This window comes from Equus quagga, chromosome 4 (genome assembly GCF_021613505.1).
Source record: "Equus quagga isolate Etosha38 chromosome 4, UCLA_HA_Equagga_1.0, whole genome shotgun sequence".
Lineage (NCBI taxonomy): Eukaryota > Metazoa > Chordata > Mammalia > Perissodactyla > Equidae > Equus > Equus quagga.
Window position 1 is genome coordinate 110,544,281 of NC_060270.1, and position 20,269 is coordinate 110,564,549.

Sequence of the window (20,269 nt, forward strand, 5' to 3'; positions counted from 1 at the left end):
GAAAGAGTGTGCAGTATCCCAAATCTAGGTCATTTTATTCTAATGCTCTGCCTTTCACCACGTCCTTTCTCCTCTAAGAGAACAGTAGAGAGAAACAGATTGAAGAAAGGGGGATAATTTGTGAAGTAAAGTCTATCTAATAACCTTACAAAATGTATATAACATAACCTTAGTGTGTGGTAGTTGGTTCCATTTGGACTGCTACCCCAGGAGTCCAAGTATGGAGTCAGTGTTGCCTCTCCTTTGTTCTCCAGTATTAGTCCTTAAAGTATAGTCTTCAGTTATCCCACATTTCCTTATATATTAAACAGTGTGATAACCTGCATTCTCTCTAATTGAGGTGTGTTTTTTCCCTTTAACTTTACCCTGGTTGACATGTAAGATCTATGTAACTTTGTTTTTTGCCTGAAATATTGATGTTGGACAAGGGGGGGCACATGAACAGAACTCATGATGCCAGATGTGAAGGAAAGCCTAGATCTCTTGGAAATGTTTAGCATTTCTGGGCAAGTGTCCTGTATCATGAGGTATTGAGAGTTCACAAGAGGCAGGTAAGATGAGGCCACCAAGGCCAGACTAAGGAGGGCAAAGGTCTCTCTGATTGGCCTTCCTAATAAACTCCCCAGCTGCCATGGGATATGAGTTGTAATGGGGTGAGGGAAGTGTACAGAGCTTGGAGAGGCTTGTGAAGTGACACACTGGGAGATGAAGTTGGCTTGCATAGCCTTATTCAAAATGTACCTTTGAACCAGGAGACAGCCTATAGCAGACATTGTGATTGATTTTCCTACATCCATTGTGACCTAGATGATAAGTGTAAGCTAATCTTGGTACTCCCATCCTCCTTGCTAATAGGTGTTTTTTGTTTTTTGGGGTTTTGTTTGGTGAGGAAGATTGGCCTTGAGCTAACATCTCTTGCCAATCTTCCTCTTTTTGCTTGAGGAAGATTGTCGCTGAGCTAACATCTATACCAGTCTTCCTCTATTTTGTCTGTGGGAACGCTACCACAGCATGGCTTGATGAATGGTGTTTAGATCCATGCCCAGGATCTGAATCTGTGAATCCTGGGCTGCCGAAGTGTAGCCCACAAATTTAACCACTACTCCACCCGGCTGGCCTCTAGGTGGTGGTTTTTTTTTTTTTTAACAGCTCTATTGAGATATCATTGGCATATAAAAATCATATTTTTATATATATTTAAGACATGTAGCTTGATGATTTGATATACATTGTGAAATGGTCAGCACAATCAAGTTGATTAACATATCCATCACCTCTACATAGTTACCAATGTGTGTGTGTGTGTGTGTGTGCATGTGTTGAGACTTAATTTAAGATGTATCCTCTTAACAAATTTCAAGTATATAGTAAGTAGTATTAACTATCACCATGCTGATTTCCAGAACTTATTCACCTTGCATATTTGAAACTTCGTACCCTCTGACCAATATCCCTTTGCTACTAGTTATTACCAGACATAGACAGAATCAGCCAATCTCAGCCAATAAAACATGAGCAGGAGTTAGATGTGGATGAGAAAGTGTGTAGCCCTCATGGCTACTCACAGCCATCTTAGAACCATGAGGAGGCCGTATGCTGAAGCCAGTGCTAAAGACAGCAGAGCAGAGAGAAAATAAGAGTCTGGTCTTTGTTGACGATTTTACTGACTCAACCAACTCTGGTTTAGTACCTATCCTATCTCTGAATATCCTATGTAATACAACAAATTTTCTTACTATTTAAGCCTGTTTCAGATTTCCTATTACTTGCAGCTGAGAAAGTCCTACCCAATGTATCTGCCACAGCATAGCAAGCATGATGATACCAATAATGTCCTCTAAGACTATAAGCCATATATACCTCACACTTAATAAAAAGGTTAACCATGGTTGTGTTTGGATGATGAGGTTATTTCATTTTTCTTTATTATAAAGTCATATACTTTCTTTAACAATGATATATTACTTTAAAGGAAAAGTTATGTATTTTTTAAAGAAGCAAACTTTGAGAGTTAAGGTAAAAGTGACCTGAGGTACAGGAAAGTTAACACTTAGAATGGAAGAAACAAAACACAGTATTTGTGGAGTGCCTGTGGTATGTGAGGCATTTTAGCAGGCCTTAGTTCCCTTTTTGGTGTGCTGGAAGCTTCTAATGAGGATGAATACTAATAAATAAATAGGTCATTATGTTCAGAAAGGAAATGTCATCTGAGACAGAAACTTGCTGATCTTCATGGAAGATTAACCAGTTAGTCCACTCACAAACTTGCCTACCCTTATGCCTAATTGGAAAATTTAAGTAGGGATAATTGCAATCCACCACCAATAACCCCTCAAAAGTCCCTGTTTTCTTAAAATTTATGTAGTTCCTATTGTTGCATAACTGTAAAAATATTTTTTTAATAGTTGATTAACTTTCATGAGCTCTTTTCCCTCTTTTTTAATACTTTGGCTTGCCTCCTTTTCTACTCTGGAACAAGGCTTTTGGTGTTTCATGCCATCAGGTCCCTAAGTACATTCATCTCTAATAAAAATTATTCTAAATGTGTTTTCATAAAAATGATTATTTGAAGGTGAGCATCCTGCAAAGATGGTAAATTTCACAGTTCCCTGTCTACCACTAGACGGTGTATTAGGAGGAAAATCTCCTCCTCATCATAATGGGTACCAAATCCAGCTTCTTCCTGTTGGCATCAGAACTCAAGCAAAGATGGCGCAGAACACTTGAATCAGCAGATAACATCATCATCCTAAAGCTATCTTCTCTTAGTTTGCAATCCACCAATGAAGGAAACTACGAGGAAAAATATTAAAAACCGTATGTACTAAATGGAGTTGAAAGAGTCTGAAACTTGTCTCAAACTAAAACTTCCTAAAGTGAGATCTTTTATAACCTATTAGAGCAATGATTTCAATACTAGTGTAACTGGCTACTCCTTCATAGGCTAGTTGAGTTCTCCTAGGTGGCTCTTTTTGGGACTTATTTCTTCTTTATGTTTTCTCAACTCATCTGAATCCAGATGTAGAGAAGAAAGAAACTGATGCAAAATGACTGCCCACACTCATTCTGCAGTTGCCAGCTGCCTTCCAGATGACCACCTGAAGATTTTAGGAATACATTGTCTATTCAGCTGCACAAAATAAAAACCAGCAAAATATGCATTGAGTGGTTATAGTGTTCTGGGAACCATTCTGTTCTGGGAATAACTTGGTGTTTTGTTTTTTGTTTTTTTTAAAAAAGATACCTGCCCTCGTGGAGCTTACATTTTAGTGGGAAGAAAAAAGCAATAAATAAGTAAAATATATAGTATGTCAAGTGGTAAAAAGTGTTATAGGAAAAAAAACAGGGAAAGGATGGGGAGTGCCATGGCAGGGAGAGAAGTGCAATTTTAAATAGAAGGATAAAGGAAAGTTTCACTGAGAAAATAACATTTGAACATTTGAACAAATGCCAGAACAAGAAGTAACAAATCCTACAGATACCTGGGGGAAGAGCTTTTTAAGCAGAGGAACAGTAATTGCAAAGTCTCTGAGGTGGGAGCAAGCCTAGAATGTTCAAGAAACAGGAGGCGAGTGTCACTGGAGTAAGAACAGAGTAAGAACTTCATCACAAAACAGGCTTCCTTTCACCCTTTTCAAGTAAGTCTAAATATTCCATCAGAAAATTTTCTCTAGGAATCAGAGGAGGGTGGGGTGGGGTGGAGTGGAATGAACAGTCCTGAGCTAGGGAAGAGAAAAGTTTTGCCAGTTCAAGTCTCCCCATGCTCCGAAGCTTGTCCGTACTTGTCCCTGGCTAAGAAGTTGAGACAGTGTGCCTATAGCCCCAGTGAGAAGGTATTATCATTTAATCTGCATATTTAGGGACTGCTTGAGATTTCAGATTGTGCAGATCTAAAGGATTCCTGACTCACCCAAAGGCAAAGAAGACAGGACTCCAGCCTTGCAACTGAAGGTAAGAGAGAAAGAACGGGGTCCAGGTGACTAACTGCTTTGGGAAAAACCACGGCACTGATTTGCAGATGATACAAGTGAGAACCTCAGGTGTGAATAAATTCCATGAGCTCTTACATGTAATTCTTGACATGAAGGGGACTGAGCTAGAGCAGCAATGATGAATCCCTCTTAAGTGTCCAGTTTTCTCCCCTGAGTAGGATCAGGGAAGGAATCGGATTTGAAATAGACGTTTAAGTTACCAGATTCTCCACAACTAAGAACCTTCTCACAAACAGAAGTCCCAGGCACCTAAGTCTGAAAACAAGGGCTAACTACCTGTTATTTTAAATAGTTCAAGAGCTTTTACGCTGAAAAAATTGGACAAAAATATTACTATACCTAGTATTCCATTCCATACTCTTTCACTCAAAGCCTCTCATGTAGGAAATCATCTTTCTTTCATCCCACTCTTTTTGGAAAGGACTGATTTAGACTTAGTTTTTGTGGAGAGAAGAATTTAAAACAGATACATCTTAAAAACTGTCAGAATTACAATTCAGATCTGTTATTTCCTTGGTCTCCAGTTTTGCGGTGAAACACTGCCTGATATCAAAGAGTTCCCATCCTAAGGCTCCCTTTGAGGAGCAGCTGTGTGGGAAAGAAACGGATACTCCGCATCCTCTTCTCTTTCACCAAAGGGACAGAGACTCTGGGTATTTCAGGCCACTTCTGGCAGCATCTTTCAGCATGAAATAAAGGCCCTGCTTTGTGAAATATGGCACGGTATGAGTGCGAAGGGGCCCCTCCTTTCTTTTCAGAAATTGTAATCTATCGCCATCTGGTGGTCGTCCCTCTGTCACCGTGTTTGGAATAGCAAGAACTGGGCGTCTTAAGATCTGCACAAGACTTGCCCAAATACAAACCACTCTGTCCGCCTTGATTAATTTATTTAATATTAGAATATTTTCATTTTCTCAATATCAAGGGGAAAGGGACTATTTGACGATTATCTGAGGGACTCGGCTCTCTTTTTTTAAGAAGAAAACGTTGTAATTTCCGGAGTCCTCTCCAGCGTTCTGGCTGGAATTCTGCCTCCCTCGCCACCATTTTAACCCTTTCCTGTCTCCCAGGAGCGAGTGTGGTGTGGTCTGTTGGGGTAGAGCTGTCGATCTAGCTATTGTCTCCAAAGAAAGTCCAGAATTATTTGGGGAACTATCTTTAAAGTACGCAAACACACCGAACAGACACTAGCTCCGACTTAAGAAAAGCCGAGCGTAAGGTTAACAACGCTTCCCACAGCCCTCGTCTCTGGAGACAGACGTTTAAACGGTGAGCAGTGCCATTTTTTTCTCTCTCTTTTTTGGTCATAAATTAGATACTTAAAATAGACTTTAAAGAGCCAGCTGAAATGAACCAACACTGTGGCTCTAAATTACTTTTCCTGGAGGCTAAAAATGCTAAATGCGTCAAAACAAAATAGATTGACGTTTCTTATTTACTCACCTTGACTTGGACCATATTTTTACGCATAAAAATCCCAGCAGCCTGTTTGGGTGACCCTTCTGCGCCTTACTCTCCTCCTACCTACTCCCTTTTTTCCTTCGCCGAAAGGCTCGCCTCCAGATCCGGTTGGAATATCTTTAAACCTCCCGGGGAAAGGACGTTGTAGGTGGAGGGTCGTGTTCCCAAGTCCCAGCCATCGTTGACCTAAAGGAAGGTTGTCCTTGGCGGGCAGGATCGAGTAGCCGGGGCTGCAGGCTCGCGAACCCCTGGAAAGAGAGTCCAGAGGGGTCGCGCTCGCCCACTCCTTCTGCCTCTGGGCGTCGTGTTCTCGTCTCTTCAAAGCACTAAACCTTAGATCAAATGCAAACGAAACAGCTGGGCGGATACCACTCCCTTCCGGGCCACCCCTCACCACCGGTTCGAGGCCCCAGGGAGGATATCTTATTTCCACCCCCCGTTATTCAAAGCATCTTCCCCCAAGAGTAATAAAAGATGAAAAGAAGAGTGAAAAACACAAACAAAAATATAGATTCCAAGTGTTCTGTAGAGCCAAAAGACAACCACAACCACTCTCCGAGAAAATTCTTACCGAGGAGAAATGGGGGCGAAATACTCTCAACAAGGGAAAACAAACACAGCCGTTACTACCAGGAGGGAGGCGGGCGGGGGCGACTGGCTAAGGGCTGATGTCTGAAGCCGACCTAAGCGAGGCTCAAGGGACCGAATGGTGGGCGCTGTCCTTGGTGCTGAAAGAGCTGGGCCCTGCTCCGAACTAGATGTGCCGGAACTGTGTGGGATTCTAGGCCCTCAGTTCCTTATTATCTCCGCTGAGCCCGAGTCTGGATTGGAATGGGAGATAATCTGAAAATAAATCAAAGCCATGAATTCCCCAAGTCTGTAGCTCTCCTCGCTTAACTGGAATGTCAACTCCTTAAGTGCAGGGATAATATAAGTTGCTGGGACGGTTGTAAGAACAGTGCTTGGTACATAGTAGGTGATTCATAAATATTCGTTTAATTAATTACTAATATTTGATTAAACAATTTTAAATTAAAGACGAGCAGGAGCCTTTATTCCTCCCCTTCCCCTCCATAAAGCAGAAAGTGAGGTACGTCCTCACAGCTGGACGGACTTAGCTTTAATTTGCGATGCCTAGTCTTGTAGGAGATTTCTTTTTCCAACGAGATAATTTTCTTGGCTAAAACATTAGGGCTGAGCTTTTTGGACACGAGGGTCACAAGAGGGCGTGGTTGGAAACTTCTCAGTCTGATGCCACAGGTGAAGGTAAAAATCTTCCTTTCTAGAGAATCTCGAATCTTGGGAGAAGGTTGACGAGACAGAGAGCGAGCGGGCGTCTTCCTGGGACAGCTGACCCCGAGGGGCGCCGGGATTTGTTGCCGCCTCTCGCCTGTCACCTTGCCCCGCGCGCGTCCCGAATCCCGTCCCGCGTCCCTGGCACCAGCCTCCCTGATTGGTGCAACCGTCTCTTTCAGGGAAGCTCGAGGAGGGGGCGTGGGTGGAATTCCGAGCCTGACCTCCTAATAAACCGCTCATTTGAAGCATAGCGGAGAAGCTGAGCGGAGCAAGCACGCACACCATGCCCAGCCCGGAGCTCGCGCCCCAGAGTTGTGGTTACTGCACGCTCGCCGTTCAGGATGCCTTTGTGTCCTTAAGAAGGGCCGGAGCTTTTGTTGTAAGGTGGAGAGAGGGCGACAGTATTTTCTTTAGTATCAAGGGCAACGCATTTATTTCAAACGTCATAGCGAGATCCCTCTTACTGATCGGACTGTATCTTCTCAGGGCAGAATCTTCGATCTCCCTTATGAAATTTTCGGTGATTTGTAAGATTTTTGGCATTCCCACTGTGTCATGGTGAAAGGTGATAAGACATTCAGAGAGAAGGGACCGGCCTCGGGTGGACCAGCAAGGCCGCAGACGTGTCCATCAATAACCCACGCCTGCAGCACCACAAGAGGAAAAAAATCACTGTGAAAATGAGTAAAGGAATCACTGGTTACATGGTGTCACCCAGACACACACAAAGATCACCTTTGTTTTGCTCTAAAGAAAAAGAAACTGAGGTAGAGGAAAGAGGAGAACATAAATGGGCGACGAGAGTGGCTGGCTGGGGGGATGTCTTGTAGAGGCAGGAGAGTGACAGAGCCTGGCCGGCCCTTCCAGGTGTGGGCTCGGGCGCGGGAGGAAAGACCCAGCTAGGAGCGGGCCTCTCGGTCTCTGGGCGCCTGGCGCCCTCTGGTGGAAAATTTTTCGGGAACGCCTGTTTATCGTGAGGGGCTTTTCCGAGCGCGGCAATTCATTAAATATGCTTAAATACTGAGAAAGGAGAATCCTTAAAGCATGAAATTGAAGGGGGAGTGAGGGGAGGGGGTCTGGGCAGGGAAGGCCTATCCGTCCCTACCCCCGCCCCGCCCCGAGCCCCTGCCCGGGGCCACCTCTGTGCTCGAGTTCCCTGTGTGTGTGGAGAGGCGCTCGTGCGTGTTATTAACCTTCAGATGTGATCAATCAGGAGGACTTCTTTCCCCACCATCAAGGGGACCAAAGGTAGCAGGGAGAGCATAGTGCGTGGGAAACGGGACCCTTTTCCCTGCCGGTGGCACTGGGTAGCTGCGCTCAGGTGAGGTAATTTGACCCCACCTCCCCAGGTGGATGAGGAAACCGTAGTGAAAAGCAGATGGAGATTCCTCCAGGGTCTGAGTGCCGCCCCCTCCCCTTTCTGCCTCTGCTTTTGCAACAATCCTGGCTCAGCAGAGAGCCAGAGAGGACAGGATCCAGAGCGAGCATTCGCTCAAGGAAGCGTCGCGGGGTCGCAGTTCTTGGGGAGTCGCGGGGAAAGAAAGAAAGGCAAAGCCACTGCTCTTGTCTTTTCGAAGACATAGGAGGGGGAGGGGAAGGAGGAAGAAGCGCTCAGCGAGGCATAAGCCTTCATAGGAATTATCTTTTCCCTCGTCTTACCCGACACTGTGCCTATTTCAAAAAATAGAGTGTGCTGAGTACGTTCTGGATTACTCATAGGGCCTTTTTTGTTTTTCCGGGCGCAAAACCGTGATCTGGATTTATAACCGCCCTATAAAGCTCCAGAGGCGGTCAGGCACCTGCAAAGGAGCCCCGCCGCTCTACCGACGAGCTGCCCCCGCGAGCAGCGGCCTCGTGATTCCCCCGCCGAGCCGGTCCCCGCCTCCCCACTCCGCCCCCGCCTCCCCCGAAGCCGAGCTGCCACCTCTCCGGATCTCTGTCTTCTCCTCCCGGCGCTCGCGTGCGGGACGGTGCTAGTGGGAGCGAGGCAGCAGCTGGAGGTGACGCCGGACAGATCACGCCTGTGGCAGGGCCGGGACGAGCCGAGTACACCGCTGGGCGCTGCGCAGAGGAGCGTCGGGAGCGCCAGGCTTGCTGCCACCAAGCCGAGGTGGGTAAGCGCGCGGCCGCCGGGACTTCCCAGTGCCCAGCCTCGGCGGTTCAGCTGGGTCCTCTTCACCCGCGGTTTCTCGGCCAACCCCTACCTCCAGCCACCGCCATCTACCTTCCTGAGCAGAGCGCATCCCTCCCGCCCCAGTCCTGGCTCTCTCTTGGTGCGCGGCGCAGGGACCCCTGCCCTCGCACTCTCCCTCCCTGTCCGCACCAACGGGGTTCACGCCCCGGGGATGCACACGGGCTGAAGCTCGCCCTGAAGTGGAAGGAGAGCGATTTTCCCCTGAGCTTCCCTGCTGCGAGCGCCCATCTCACCGAAGGGTCCTTAGGCAGCAGCAGCCGAAGGTGCGACTCGGAGCGGTAACCTGTTACTTCCCCAGAAGCCGCGCTCTACCTGCTGCCTGCGTTGCTGTGCGAGTGGGCGCGCGGGGCGAGGTGCGGGGTCCTATGGAAGGTGTGGAGGCGGTGGCCGGCGGGCGCTGCTCTGCTGGGTGTTAGATCTACCCAGATTCGCCCGCGCGCTCTCTGTCCCGGGGCCTTTGGATGCCACCGCGCCAGCGCCGAGCAGAGGCGCCGCGCACGGATCCTTGTCCACCGACTCTGGCGCACTGAGCGCAAGTTCGTTTCACCGGTGACGTTCCCCTTTCTTGCCTCCTTCACGTTCTCCGGGTCTGTACGGCGAGAAATCTGGGGTCCTCGGAGAGTTGGGTCGAAGGGAAATACAGAAACCCGGACCGAGCCTCGTCCTGGGCTTCGAGATGGCTCCAAGCGGGGTGGGACAAGAAGGAGACGAGCGGGGTTCCAGCCCGCTGCTTCCTAGCTGTCTGGTAGTGCAAGGTGCCTATAGTTCTTCCCCGGCCAAGTCTGAGAGAGAACGTAAAGATAGAGACCCTTGTTTCCTCTCACCTTGTCTCATCTAAGTCCCCGGGCCTCGGAGCAGTTAGCCTCCTTCTTTCCAGGGAATTAGCCAGACACAACAACGGGAACCAGACACCCAACCAGACGTGCCCGCCCCGTGCGCCCTCCCCCCGCCTGCCCGCCCGCCGGCTGCTGAGAGCCCAATGGGGCTTGTCGCGGCTCCGCTGGAAAATCGCACGCTCAGCCTCCGTTGCCCTCCTAGCCGAATCCCCCGCGCCCTCGCGTCCTGCACTGGCCTTGGGCCCCCCTACTCCGGGTCACCCCGCTGTGCCGCCAGACTGGAGAGCCGCCCGGGGCTACGTTGCCAGCGCCGGAGTCCCCGAGCTCGCGCGCACGTCTCCCCCTCCCCCAGGCGCACCCGGACCCAGCCTGCTAGCTGCCCTTCCACCGGCCTCTCTCTCCCGAGTCCGGACTTCAGGGGGAGCGTCCGCGCTCCCTGCCTCTCAGTCACCTCCTGCGCGCAAGACCCCGGAAGTCCTCCTCGCACAGCTGTCGCGTCTCTTTGCAGCCGGTTTCTGCGCCCGACCAGACGAGGACCCCGGACAGCAGAGTCCCCGGGACGACGAGCTGATGGCGTCTTCGACCCCTTCTTCGTCCGCAACCGCCTCGAACGCGGGAGCAGACCCTAATACTACTAACCTGCGCCCCACAAGTAGGTCCTGCCCCAGTTTCCTATCAAATGAACTGCGGATAAGATGGGGGCGCTGGGACGTGGGGAGGCTGCGCTGACAGAAAGGGAAGGGGGAGCGCGGAGATGATGAAGGCTGGAAAGAAATGAGGCCCTGACCCGGGTACTGGCCAGAGGTCGTTCGACTGCCAGGGACGCTAGGCTATTCCGAGGCGCTGGAGAACGGAAACCATGCACAGTCGGAGAAGCGGCGATCTTTAGGGGCTTCGCTGAGGGGGATGGACGGGCGGCGAGAGTGTTGTTTTTGTCGTGTTGTGCGTGGTTTCTTTGCTTGGTGGGACGACGGGAGTCAGGGCAGGGGCGGTGTAAGGAGCCAGGAGTCCCAGCGGGAATGGAGAGTTCTGTCTCTGGCTTTCGTTGAGCCGAGATCTGACCCCCTCCTCCTTTCCCCCTGCGCTGTACTAGAAGTCTATAATCAGCGGAAATTTCGACGTTAATTGCAGCTTTTAGAAAACTCGGGGTCCCTAATTGCTCCAAATTTGCGTCGAGCTATTGACGAGTGAGGCAGAAGCCAGGGGCGAGAAAGGTGCATTAAACCGTTTGAGACTGAGCCTCGACATTTCAGACAATTCATTAAATTTCAGAGGCAAGAAAAAAGAAAGAAAGGAAGAAAGAAAATAAAGGAGCGGGCAGTATCCTGAGCAGGGAGAGGTGGGGAACCAGGAGACGGCAAGAAGGTTTGCCAGGGCGGGAGGAGAGAGCACCTCTCTTCTCTCTCCCGGGTAGGAGACCCGTCAGCAATTGACACATCCTGGAGAGAGAGGAAGAAAAGGGGAACCAGATAAAAGGGGTGGAAGGGATTTATGCTTCCCCACCCCTAGCTCAGTGTGCTCTATAACTCATTTCCAGAATCTGTCTTTAATTCAGATTGACTTCCCACCTATGTGTAGAGGCGTAGGGATGAGAGAGTTGTTTGGTTTTTCTTTGTCCAATTTGGATTGAAATGCCCCCCCCCCCAAACCATCAGCTCCAGATAGTAACGGCCTCAGAATTTCTATATAAGAGGGGCTTAAGGATGGCAGAAGGAGGGCGCTTACTGTTGCGGTTTTATGGCACTTTCTGTAAGCTTGAGAAAACGTCAATTGTTCCCATCAAGGAAGATGAGGGATGTTATGGGTAAGCCCCTTCTCCAACCCATAGGTGCTGTCACTGGCTCCCAGGCCGGAGGTCTTGTCTTAAGTCCCTAGGCTTCGTTCCACTTCCCTTTACAGCTCCCTCTCCCCACCCCGCAGGCGAGCTACAATTACCCACACAACAAAGAGGGCTTCGGGAGAGCCGCCAGCCCTGGTGGCACGTGAGCCGGTACGGGCGGCCGAGCTGGCTGGAACAGGCCGGGAGGAACGCGAGGCCTGCGCGTCTTTGTCTCTTGCTCCGGCCTTGGCGGATTTCTTTCCCAGTCGTCTCCACATTTCCCGCCCCTTTTCTGCTGCCTGGCGGGGCTGGGCGGCGGCTGGGTTCACTCACCCTTGACTCCTGCACCCCCACCGCCGACTCCGGCTCTTACTTCCCGGCCGCAGCCGGCGATGGGGCGCTAACTGCCGACCCCGGGTCCGAGACCCCTTAGAGGCGCTGGCCAGAGTTCGCATATGGCCTGGCGCGCCCGGGGGCCGCCGAGGCGGAGGGAAGGTAGACAAGGAGCCGGCGCGGGAAGAGCATGCGGCACCTGCTCCGAGAACGCTGCTGCTGGCCCCCAACAACTCAGCTGTGGCATGAGCATCCCAGGCTGCCCGCGCACGCCGGGCTCTCTCCCCGCTCTCGCTCTCCCTTGCAGACACACCCTCGCCCGCCCAGCTGGCTCCGCTTCTCTGCCCCTCCGTGGTCACCCGGGAAGTGGCCTTGCTCAATGCGCACAGCCTTACTCGGCCTCTTTCTCCAGCGACCCCCTCCTCCTTGCCCTCCACCACTTGTCTTCCCGACCCTCAGTACATTAGAGCTCTCTCACTTCTCTCCGTCTCTCTTTCCCTTTCTTTCAGTGTAATCCCCAACTCTGAAAGACAGTGCAATGGGTCTGAACTCCCAACGCCCCAGCTGAGTGACCTTGGAAAACTCGCTTAACCTCTCTGAGCCCCCAATGTTTTTATTTGTAAAGTGAGTCTTAGATTAACACTCCTCTTGTTTCATGGAGCTGTTATGAGGATTAGCTGAGATGGTGTTTAAAAGGAAAGCACTTTATGGGGTGGAAATAGCTCTTTACCCGCCAGGTATTATTATTAGGGTTTTGCTTTCGCACCGATTTCCTGTCTGTCACAGGAACTCCATCTGTGACATACTGTGTCACTGACGTGGGGCTATTTCTTCTACCCGCTGGGGATCTGCGGTGCCTCGGGTTTAATGGATGTCACTCTCCTTATCGCAGCCAACACTCGCGCCGGGCTGGGAGGCACCGGCCAGGGTCGGGTGGGGGATGGGAGTGATTGGAGGCGCTTTGCTTTGAGGGATCCGAAGGAAATGTCACACTGGGCTCACCACACCGAGGGCGGGCTCGCGCACGGGCTCCGCAGGCACGCTTGTGTACCTTGCTGGAAGTTCAACCCCAAGGGCAGGATGGACCCAGAAGGAAAGTACGGCAGCACCTGGGCCCGCGGTTTGGACCCAGAAGAAAGGTGCCTGATTCTCTTCGCCTTCGCCTGCTCCAGACCCGAGAGGTCCCAGGGAAGGGTTAACAAGGGGCAGGTTGGGAAGAAGGGTCCGGGAATGAGAACCGGAGGCGCACCATTGTCTTCCCGACTCCCCCGCGACACCCCCGCCCCTGTCCGACTGGAGAGCAGCCATGCGAGCCCCATCATCTAGTCAAATACTATTTTTCACCCAATTAATTCCTGAACTCTTCCGCGACCCCATTTCATGCCAGTTTATTTTAAGCTGCCACTCGGCTGGAGACCCGCCAAGAAATTATGAGACGTTTGGGTCCCAGATGCCTTTGTGTTCCCTTTCCGGGCTACTGTGGTCGCCCTTCGAGTCTGCGGGGCGTAGACCAAAGGACAGGGCCTGGAGGGTGGGTGCTGAGCAACTCGTGCGGCGGGGCCTGGCCCTCTGCGCGTTGGGTCAGCCCTGCCTGAATCCCACCCCGCCTCCTCGGCTTTTTCGCGGGTGTTCGTTGGAGGCCGGGCTGGGCGCTGGGTACTGGCCTCTCGGAGACACTATTCTCCACCTGAAGGTGGGAGCAGGAAGGGAGTGTGATGGGGCCTCGGAGGGCATGAGTGTGCCCACTGGCCCACAGATGTGGCTCCTCGCTCTTTTTAGGAAAGCTTTTAATGAGGAGCAGTGGCGAAGACCTGTGCCCCCCCCCCCCAACCTCCCCAGAAAACCTTTGCCCTCGACCAGGCCTCGCGGTCCAAGCCTCGCTGATCGCGTCTCTCTTGTTTTCTAGCGTATGACACCTGGTGCGGCGTGGCCCATGGATGCACCAGAAAACTGGGGCTCAAGATCTGCGGTAAGTGAAATGGCCCGCTGGGGTTCATTAGGGCTTCGCGGCGCGCGGGCTTTGCGGATTTGGGAGAGTGGGACGCACGCGAAAGGGAATCTTGGCTCTTGAGTCTGGTTTTCTAATGTGCCTACAGCACTCCCGCCCGGCAGAGACGCTCCTCTATAGGCCTTGACCCTCCCCTGCTCTCCCCTGACTTCGCCCGGAGGGACCTTTTCCTCATGAGTCCCAGACTACCTGAGACCGCAGGGCTCCCTCTGTCTGGGCGCGAGAGCACGACCACTGCGCCCCCGCGCGGCAGCCCCGCTCTTGGCGCCAGGGCCTCCTGGACCGGTGGGCTCTGCCCGCGCTGCCCGAAGATCGAGTAGAAAAGGTGAACTGGTCTGGCTTTCCTGGAGAGCAGGCCTAAGGCGCGGTATCTGCCTAAGGCGGTGGTTGACACGTCGTCCCCCTTCCTTCTCCACCATCGCGCGTTGCAAGTTGCCTCCTGGCTTGAGATTTTGCCCGAGATGTCATAACGCATTCAGATTTCATTTGGAGGTGCCTCGGAAGCCAAGACAAGGCATTGCCTGCAGCCCTTAGTGGCCTGCCAGGGGGAGGTGCGGGCGACACAGCTCTGAGGGTTGGCCGAGCTTGCCGGCGAAGGAGAGGAGGGAAGGGAAAGGGGGCAGCGGAGTCGTGGGGCTGCAAGAGGAGAAAAGGGGGTGTCCGGCACGATTTGCCAGAGAGGAAGGTAAATAGACCTGGGAGCTGGAGAGAACTGCTCTCCGGTGACGGTCTGAAATGAAAACGCCCAGGGGATGTAATTTTTTTTTTTTTACGGAAAAAAGGAGATTTGTTCGAAGGGACACAGCTGAGTGGCTCCGGCTGAACAATGAGGACTTGCTTTCCCTGCTACATTTCACCGTCTAAAATCTCCAGCCTTATCGGGCCAGAAAATACGGACGTGCCCGGGCAGGGGGTGGAGAGGCGGGGGAAGATTAACGAGGGGCTTATTAAAGAGCCATCCGTCAGCTGCTGCGCGCGGGAGATAGCGGTGGATCGCGCGCGGGGCCCTCCCGCCCGCCGTCTCCCCGGGAGCGCCCGACAGCGGGTCGGCGAGAGGCTGCTCTCCCGGCCTGCTGCGTCCCGGGGCCCCGAGGGCGGCGGCCGTTCGGGGCCAGAGCGGAGAGGGGTTATTTAGCAGCTTCTGGGAATCACCTTCCCGTCCCTGCTTTGCCGCGCAGCGCCCTGCCTGCGCTTCTGTGCTTCCGTCCGCTCGATCCCGGAAGCGGCGAGGACGGTGAGGAAGGGCTGCTCAACTCCTAGAGCTAGCCGGTTCCCAGGGCAAGCCCGGCCCGGCCGCGGGCGCCCCGGGGTTTGGCCCTCTCCCCAGCATGCGAGGCCCAGCAGGGCGAGGTCGGGGCCGCGTCCCTGCGCGGGGCAGCTGCCTGCAGCCGAGCTTTGTTCTATAAATAGCCGTCTCCCCTCGCCGCCATTCCCGGCTTAATGGCCCGTTTCTCGCCAGGTCCTTTCGGCGGCCGGCGGCCGGCGCTCAGCTTCTGCAGCTGTCATTGTCTTGCAGCTGGGCAAGCAGAACTGAGTGAGCCCTGGGCGCCCGCCGCGGTCCAGGACCGGGTGGAGGGAGGCTTGGGGTGTAGGCTGCCTTCTCTGCGGTCCTGGGCCTGCCTGGGGGGCAGCCTTCAGCCACCCCCATCCCGGCCTCCTTGCCCCGGCCCCAGGTGGTGCCTTCTGCTGGGCCGACTGCAGGCCTTCGGAGTCCGGGGAAAGAAAAGGTCTAAACTTGAACTTTTCTTCGGGGGACACACCCGAAGTGTCCCGAAAGGGTAAAGGGGCAGAAAGAGTTGAACTTCTGTGGGTCCAGGAATAGGGTTTGCGTCACCTTCCCCTGAGGGAGAGCTCTGGGGCACTCGAACACTTTCTTCTCTGTTTCTACCCCTCTCCTCCCTTTAGAACACTAATTTCAGGGAAGTTGCAACTGGTGTGACAGGAGTAGAGGGCTAGTAGTCTGTTGAGGGGAAATTGCTTTCTCCTAAAATACATGCTTTGGAGGCCACAGGGTAAGAGGCTTCACGTTAGATTTAATTCTGAAAGGAAACAAAACATCAGGAGGATTTATTTTCCATACTTTGGGACAACTCTGGCTTTCCATTTTCATCTACTGGACGCGGGTTGCAGTCTGGTTTTGACCGGGATCCATGCCCCCTCTCCTCCTCCTCACACAGACACCCTGACTACCTTCATCCCAGACCTTCATGGGCCTGGACAGAGCCCTCTTGACCTGATAACATCAGGTTGGTTTGACTTTTCCCCTTAAGACAGAGGAACAAATGGTCCTCTTCCCATTTCCGTTCATAAGCGTCTTCAGTGCCTTGCCAAGATTCAACCCCCCCCCCCCCTGCCCCCCCCCCCCCCCTTACCACTCTTCCCTGGAAGCCAGAGAATGAAGCTGCAAGGAAGGCCCAGGGTCTCAAGAGTGGTACCCTTAGCTCTGGAGGCAGAATCCCCTGGGAGAGTAATCAGCTAGAAGAAACTCAGGGTCTTGCCAAGAGTGGGGTGGATACAGGCACGGTGGCATGACCTAAATAGAAGGAAACGCAGGAAGCCCTAAGTTCTGGCTCACCTCTGCTGACTTCTTAGTGGATCCTTGGTTCTCCATCACTTGTCTATGCAGAAAGTCCCAAACTGGCTGCCAGTTACAGCTTCTGATCTCATTTAACCCATGCAGTGTGTGTGTACGTTTTTGTTTGTGTGCATTTAATTTTGCATCAGTTGCCAACTTTTAAACATAGACTTCAAATATTCTATATTTCTGGCCTCTCTTGAAGTAAAAAGCAGGGTGGGGGTAGGAATCTGGCAGGTACCGTTAGCCTGTAAAAATCAGAAAAAGAGCCTCTTTCTCTAGGTAGATGCAGTTCTGTGCTAGAGCTTGGCGAGTGAGAGCAGGGGCATTGGGCTTCAGGCCCCACTTAACCCCTTGGCCATGCGCCCTTATGCTATGCATAGCTCGCAGCCCCACTTGGAAACAACTTGGAAACTAGCTCTAGCCAGGTGCTCTCTAGTTCCTCACACCTCCCCTCACTCACTGGGCCCCCTAGGCCTTTGAGTTTAGGGGTAGGGGTAGGGAACCAGCACCAGGATCTCCCCTCTGCCCCGAGGTGGAGTCGTGACAGGGCTCACTTCCTGTTCTCACCTTGAAGCTGGCCAGAGTGCCACAACCTGACCAAAGCCAGCGGCAGCCCCTTTGACTCTCCTCTTGCCTCTTTACCTCTTAATTTTGAGCTTGGTTACCAGTTACTCACAGGCTTAAACTGGGTCCTCACAGCTGGTGTGTAGAGCAAGAGGGAGTACAGTCTGCTCCAGTCTCAGGGACCCTTGCTCCAGGACCCCTTGCTAACCAGGGAAGTTGTCAAAGCACTCACCTCAATGTCATCCACACCTCCTCTCCTGAGAGAAGCATATGGTTCTTTCCAGAACCTCTCAGAGCCCAGGGAGGCCTGGGTCATTTCCCTTTTTGAAGCTCCCAGTATTTTAGAAAACAAATACTTTGTAAAGAATTGTTATTCCAATAACAATATACACTAAACATTTATATTAGCAAATTAATGGTTTTTAACACAAATTATAATGCAATGTAAGTGTGCTATTCATAAGATAATTTACAGGATTTATAGAAAACACAGAGTCCTGGGGCGCTCCAGGAAGGGTGGTCCAGGAATGGGATGTAGATTTAAACTTGTGTCATAATCGTCATCTCTCAGCCCTGTCAGGACATCTCTGGACCGCCTGTGTCAGGCCCTTCTTTGGAGATCATCTCCAAAGCCTAAATGGAGGCCCCATCCTGCAGTAGTTGCTAAGGGGATTCAAGGTTGAGAGACTTAAGGCTTTTGCAGGGAGTGAGTCAGAGCCAACAGAGCCCAGAGGCCTAAAGAGGAGGTCACTAGGCAGGACCTCACCTCCGTTAGGCCACGTGGATTTGTTTTTTTCAGTCTGGCAAATTCCACAGCTCGCTGTTCCAGAAATGGGGTGTGGGGTGGGGGTGGGGGCAGTCTTAGAATTCAGGAGCCAGGTGATCCTGCATTCCTCTGGCAAATGAGTGCTGCCTCCTGGTTTGGACTTTGAGGATTTGGAGGAGGAATTCAGAGGTGAGGAGAAGAGGTGAGGAAAGGACATCCCCCTGCACCCCAGTCTTTGTACCCAAGCACGGAGCTCTCTTATAGTGTACTCCCCTCTTCTGATGTCCTGTAGGGCTTTAGGGATGTTTACAAGGTGCCAGGAAAGATAAGGCCTGGTGTCTCTGCCTTCCTATTCTCCCCTCCCAAAATAGACCCTGCTCCCGCGTGTGGGAGGATTCTAATCACGCAGCCTTCCCCCTGCATCCCTGCTTCCTCCACCTCTCACCACTGCATCACAGTCCTGGGGAAGTAAAGCTGAATTCCCCAGATTAACTCGCCTCTCCTTGAACCTCCTGTGACTTTCCTCCAAGCCTGTCTGTGACAGGCATGAGCCTCCAAGGATCTTGGTATCTTCAAAGCCAGCTTTTGGGGCACCAAGAAGCTTAGAACTTTCTTCCTCTTTTCAGTATGTTGCATTTCAGGCTAAAATTGAGGCTGAATTAGAGGAGATGCTGGGGGAAGGAGCAGGTCTGCAGGCTCCAGAGCCCTGAGGGGATGAGTGGAGGTACTGAGGGAGGGAGCCTGCTCCAGGGTGGCAGTGTCTCCAGCCCTTTTGGCTCAGCCTGCTTCTGTTTGCTGCTGGTGGTGTTTGCACTGCTCACCTCAGGCGGGAGAGATTTCCACTCCTTCTGAGGGGCTGAGGTGAGACACTTTGAATCCCACCTTGGGCTCGGAGGTCATCTCTGTGGAGTTCTTGGGTGACTTTCCAGCTTTGTTACAGCACTGGTCACCACCTGCCAAACTGTAACCTCCTGGAGGGTTGGGGATCTGTCTCACTGTCTCATTTATCTCTATCTGTCCCCCGTCCTAAATGCATAGCAAAGTGCTTTTCCATAATAGGTGCTCAATAAGTATTTATAGAACTGAATGTCACACACATAAGATTTTAAGCTTTCTTCTCTCTTTACCCAATACCTTTATTCAAGGAGAGGGAGTGGTACAGGGAAAACTGCACTTCAGGTTCCGGTCAGAAGAATTACACTTGCATTCAACCCTGTAAGCATTACTGGGTACCCAAGGAAAGCATCTTCCCTAATGCCCAGGACTGGTCTTCACTCCCTCTTCCTTCTGCTGGTCCTCACTCCCTCCTCCCTCTGGTCCTCTCTCCCTCCCCCCTCTGGCCCTCACCCCCTCCTCGCTCTGGTTGCACAGCCCATAAACCCAGTTCTGGCAGCATCCTCTTCAATAGTGTCTCTTCCCTCAAAACTCCATCCTGGGGCTGGTTACTGGAGTGGAAGCTGTCCAATTGACTTAATTCTGAGTTCACTGTCACGTTCAGAGAGGAGAATGGGCTTTGCTCACTGTTTTTCTCTTGCCTGACTGAGTCTGTGCCACTGATGACACTTGGCACTGCCCCCTCCTCGCCTAAAGGTGAGCAGTGCCAGAGCCCTTATATATAAAACACAGACACTCAGCTTCTTCTCAGGAAAATGGAGAACCCTGCTTGAAGAGTCGACCTGGCCCAGCTGACCCTCTGAGGCTGGGAGTTCAGTGCACTCCCTCTGACCCAGCTTCTTGTGCTACAGGCTTCTTGCAAAGGACCAACAGCCTGGAAGAGAAGAGCCGGCTTGTGAGCGCCTTCAAGGAGAGGCAGTCCTCCAAGAACCTGCTTTCTTGTGAAAACAGTGACAGAGATGGCCGCTTCCGGCGTACGGAGACCGACTTCTCCAACCTGTTTGCTCGAGGTAAACCCTCCCACCTCACCCCCCCCCCCCCCCCGCCCCCCCCCCCCCCCCCCCCCCCCCAGCCCTACTGCTATCCAGTAGGTTCCTTGAGTCGCTTGACTTTTTCCTGAAATTTTACTTCTTTTACCAAAAAATGTCATTACTCTCTCTGAACCGTCTTGAAACTGCTTTTCTAACATTTGAATCCCTCCTTCCCTACCGCTCAGGTCTCCATCATTTTGGAAACCAGATGAGGGCAGTTAAACAGTCAACTCTAAAGACACTTGCAGGGCCAAATATGGGTTCACAGAGTCTCAGATTCCAAAGGAATCTCACATGTATGAAAATCCAGTGATTTCTTTAGTAGCATTTATCCTCCAAGGTTGACAACAATAACAACAACAAAATCACTCTCTGGGAAGCTGTGTGGCTGGGCCTATGACCAAGTGCTGTCCTGAAACTCACTTTCCTTTTGGAGATCTTTCATTAATTACTGCTGCCCCCATAGCTCTGGTCTCATGAGGTGCTTTCCCAGTCTC

At 51.8% G+C, this 20,269-nt stretch overlaps 1 protein-coding gene across 1 annotated transcript in view; it reads left to right on the plus strand.

The window, feature by feature from the left end:
- Positions 1-10,349: 10,349 nt before the first annotated feature.
- Positions 10,350-20,269, plus strand: part of GAD1 (glutamate decarboxylase 1) — a 36,159-nt gene continuing 26,239 nt past the window's right edge. The window contains exons 1-3 of the mRNA XM_046659363.1: positions 10,350-10,431; positions 13,838-13,900; positions 19,593-19,751. Coding sequence (XP_046515319.1) covers positions 10,350-10,431; positions 13,838-13,900; positions 19,593-19,751 — 304 coding nt within the window. The remainder of the gene's footprint in view (positions 10,432-13,837; positions 13,901-19,592; positions 19,752-20,269) is intronic.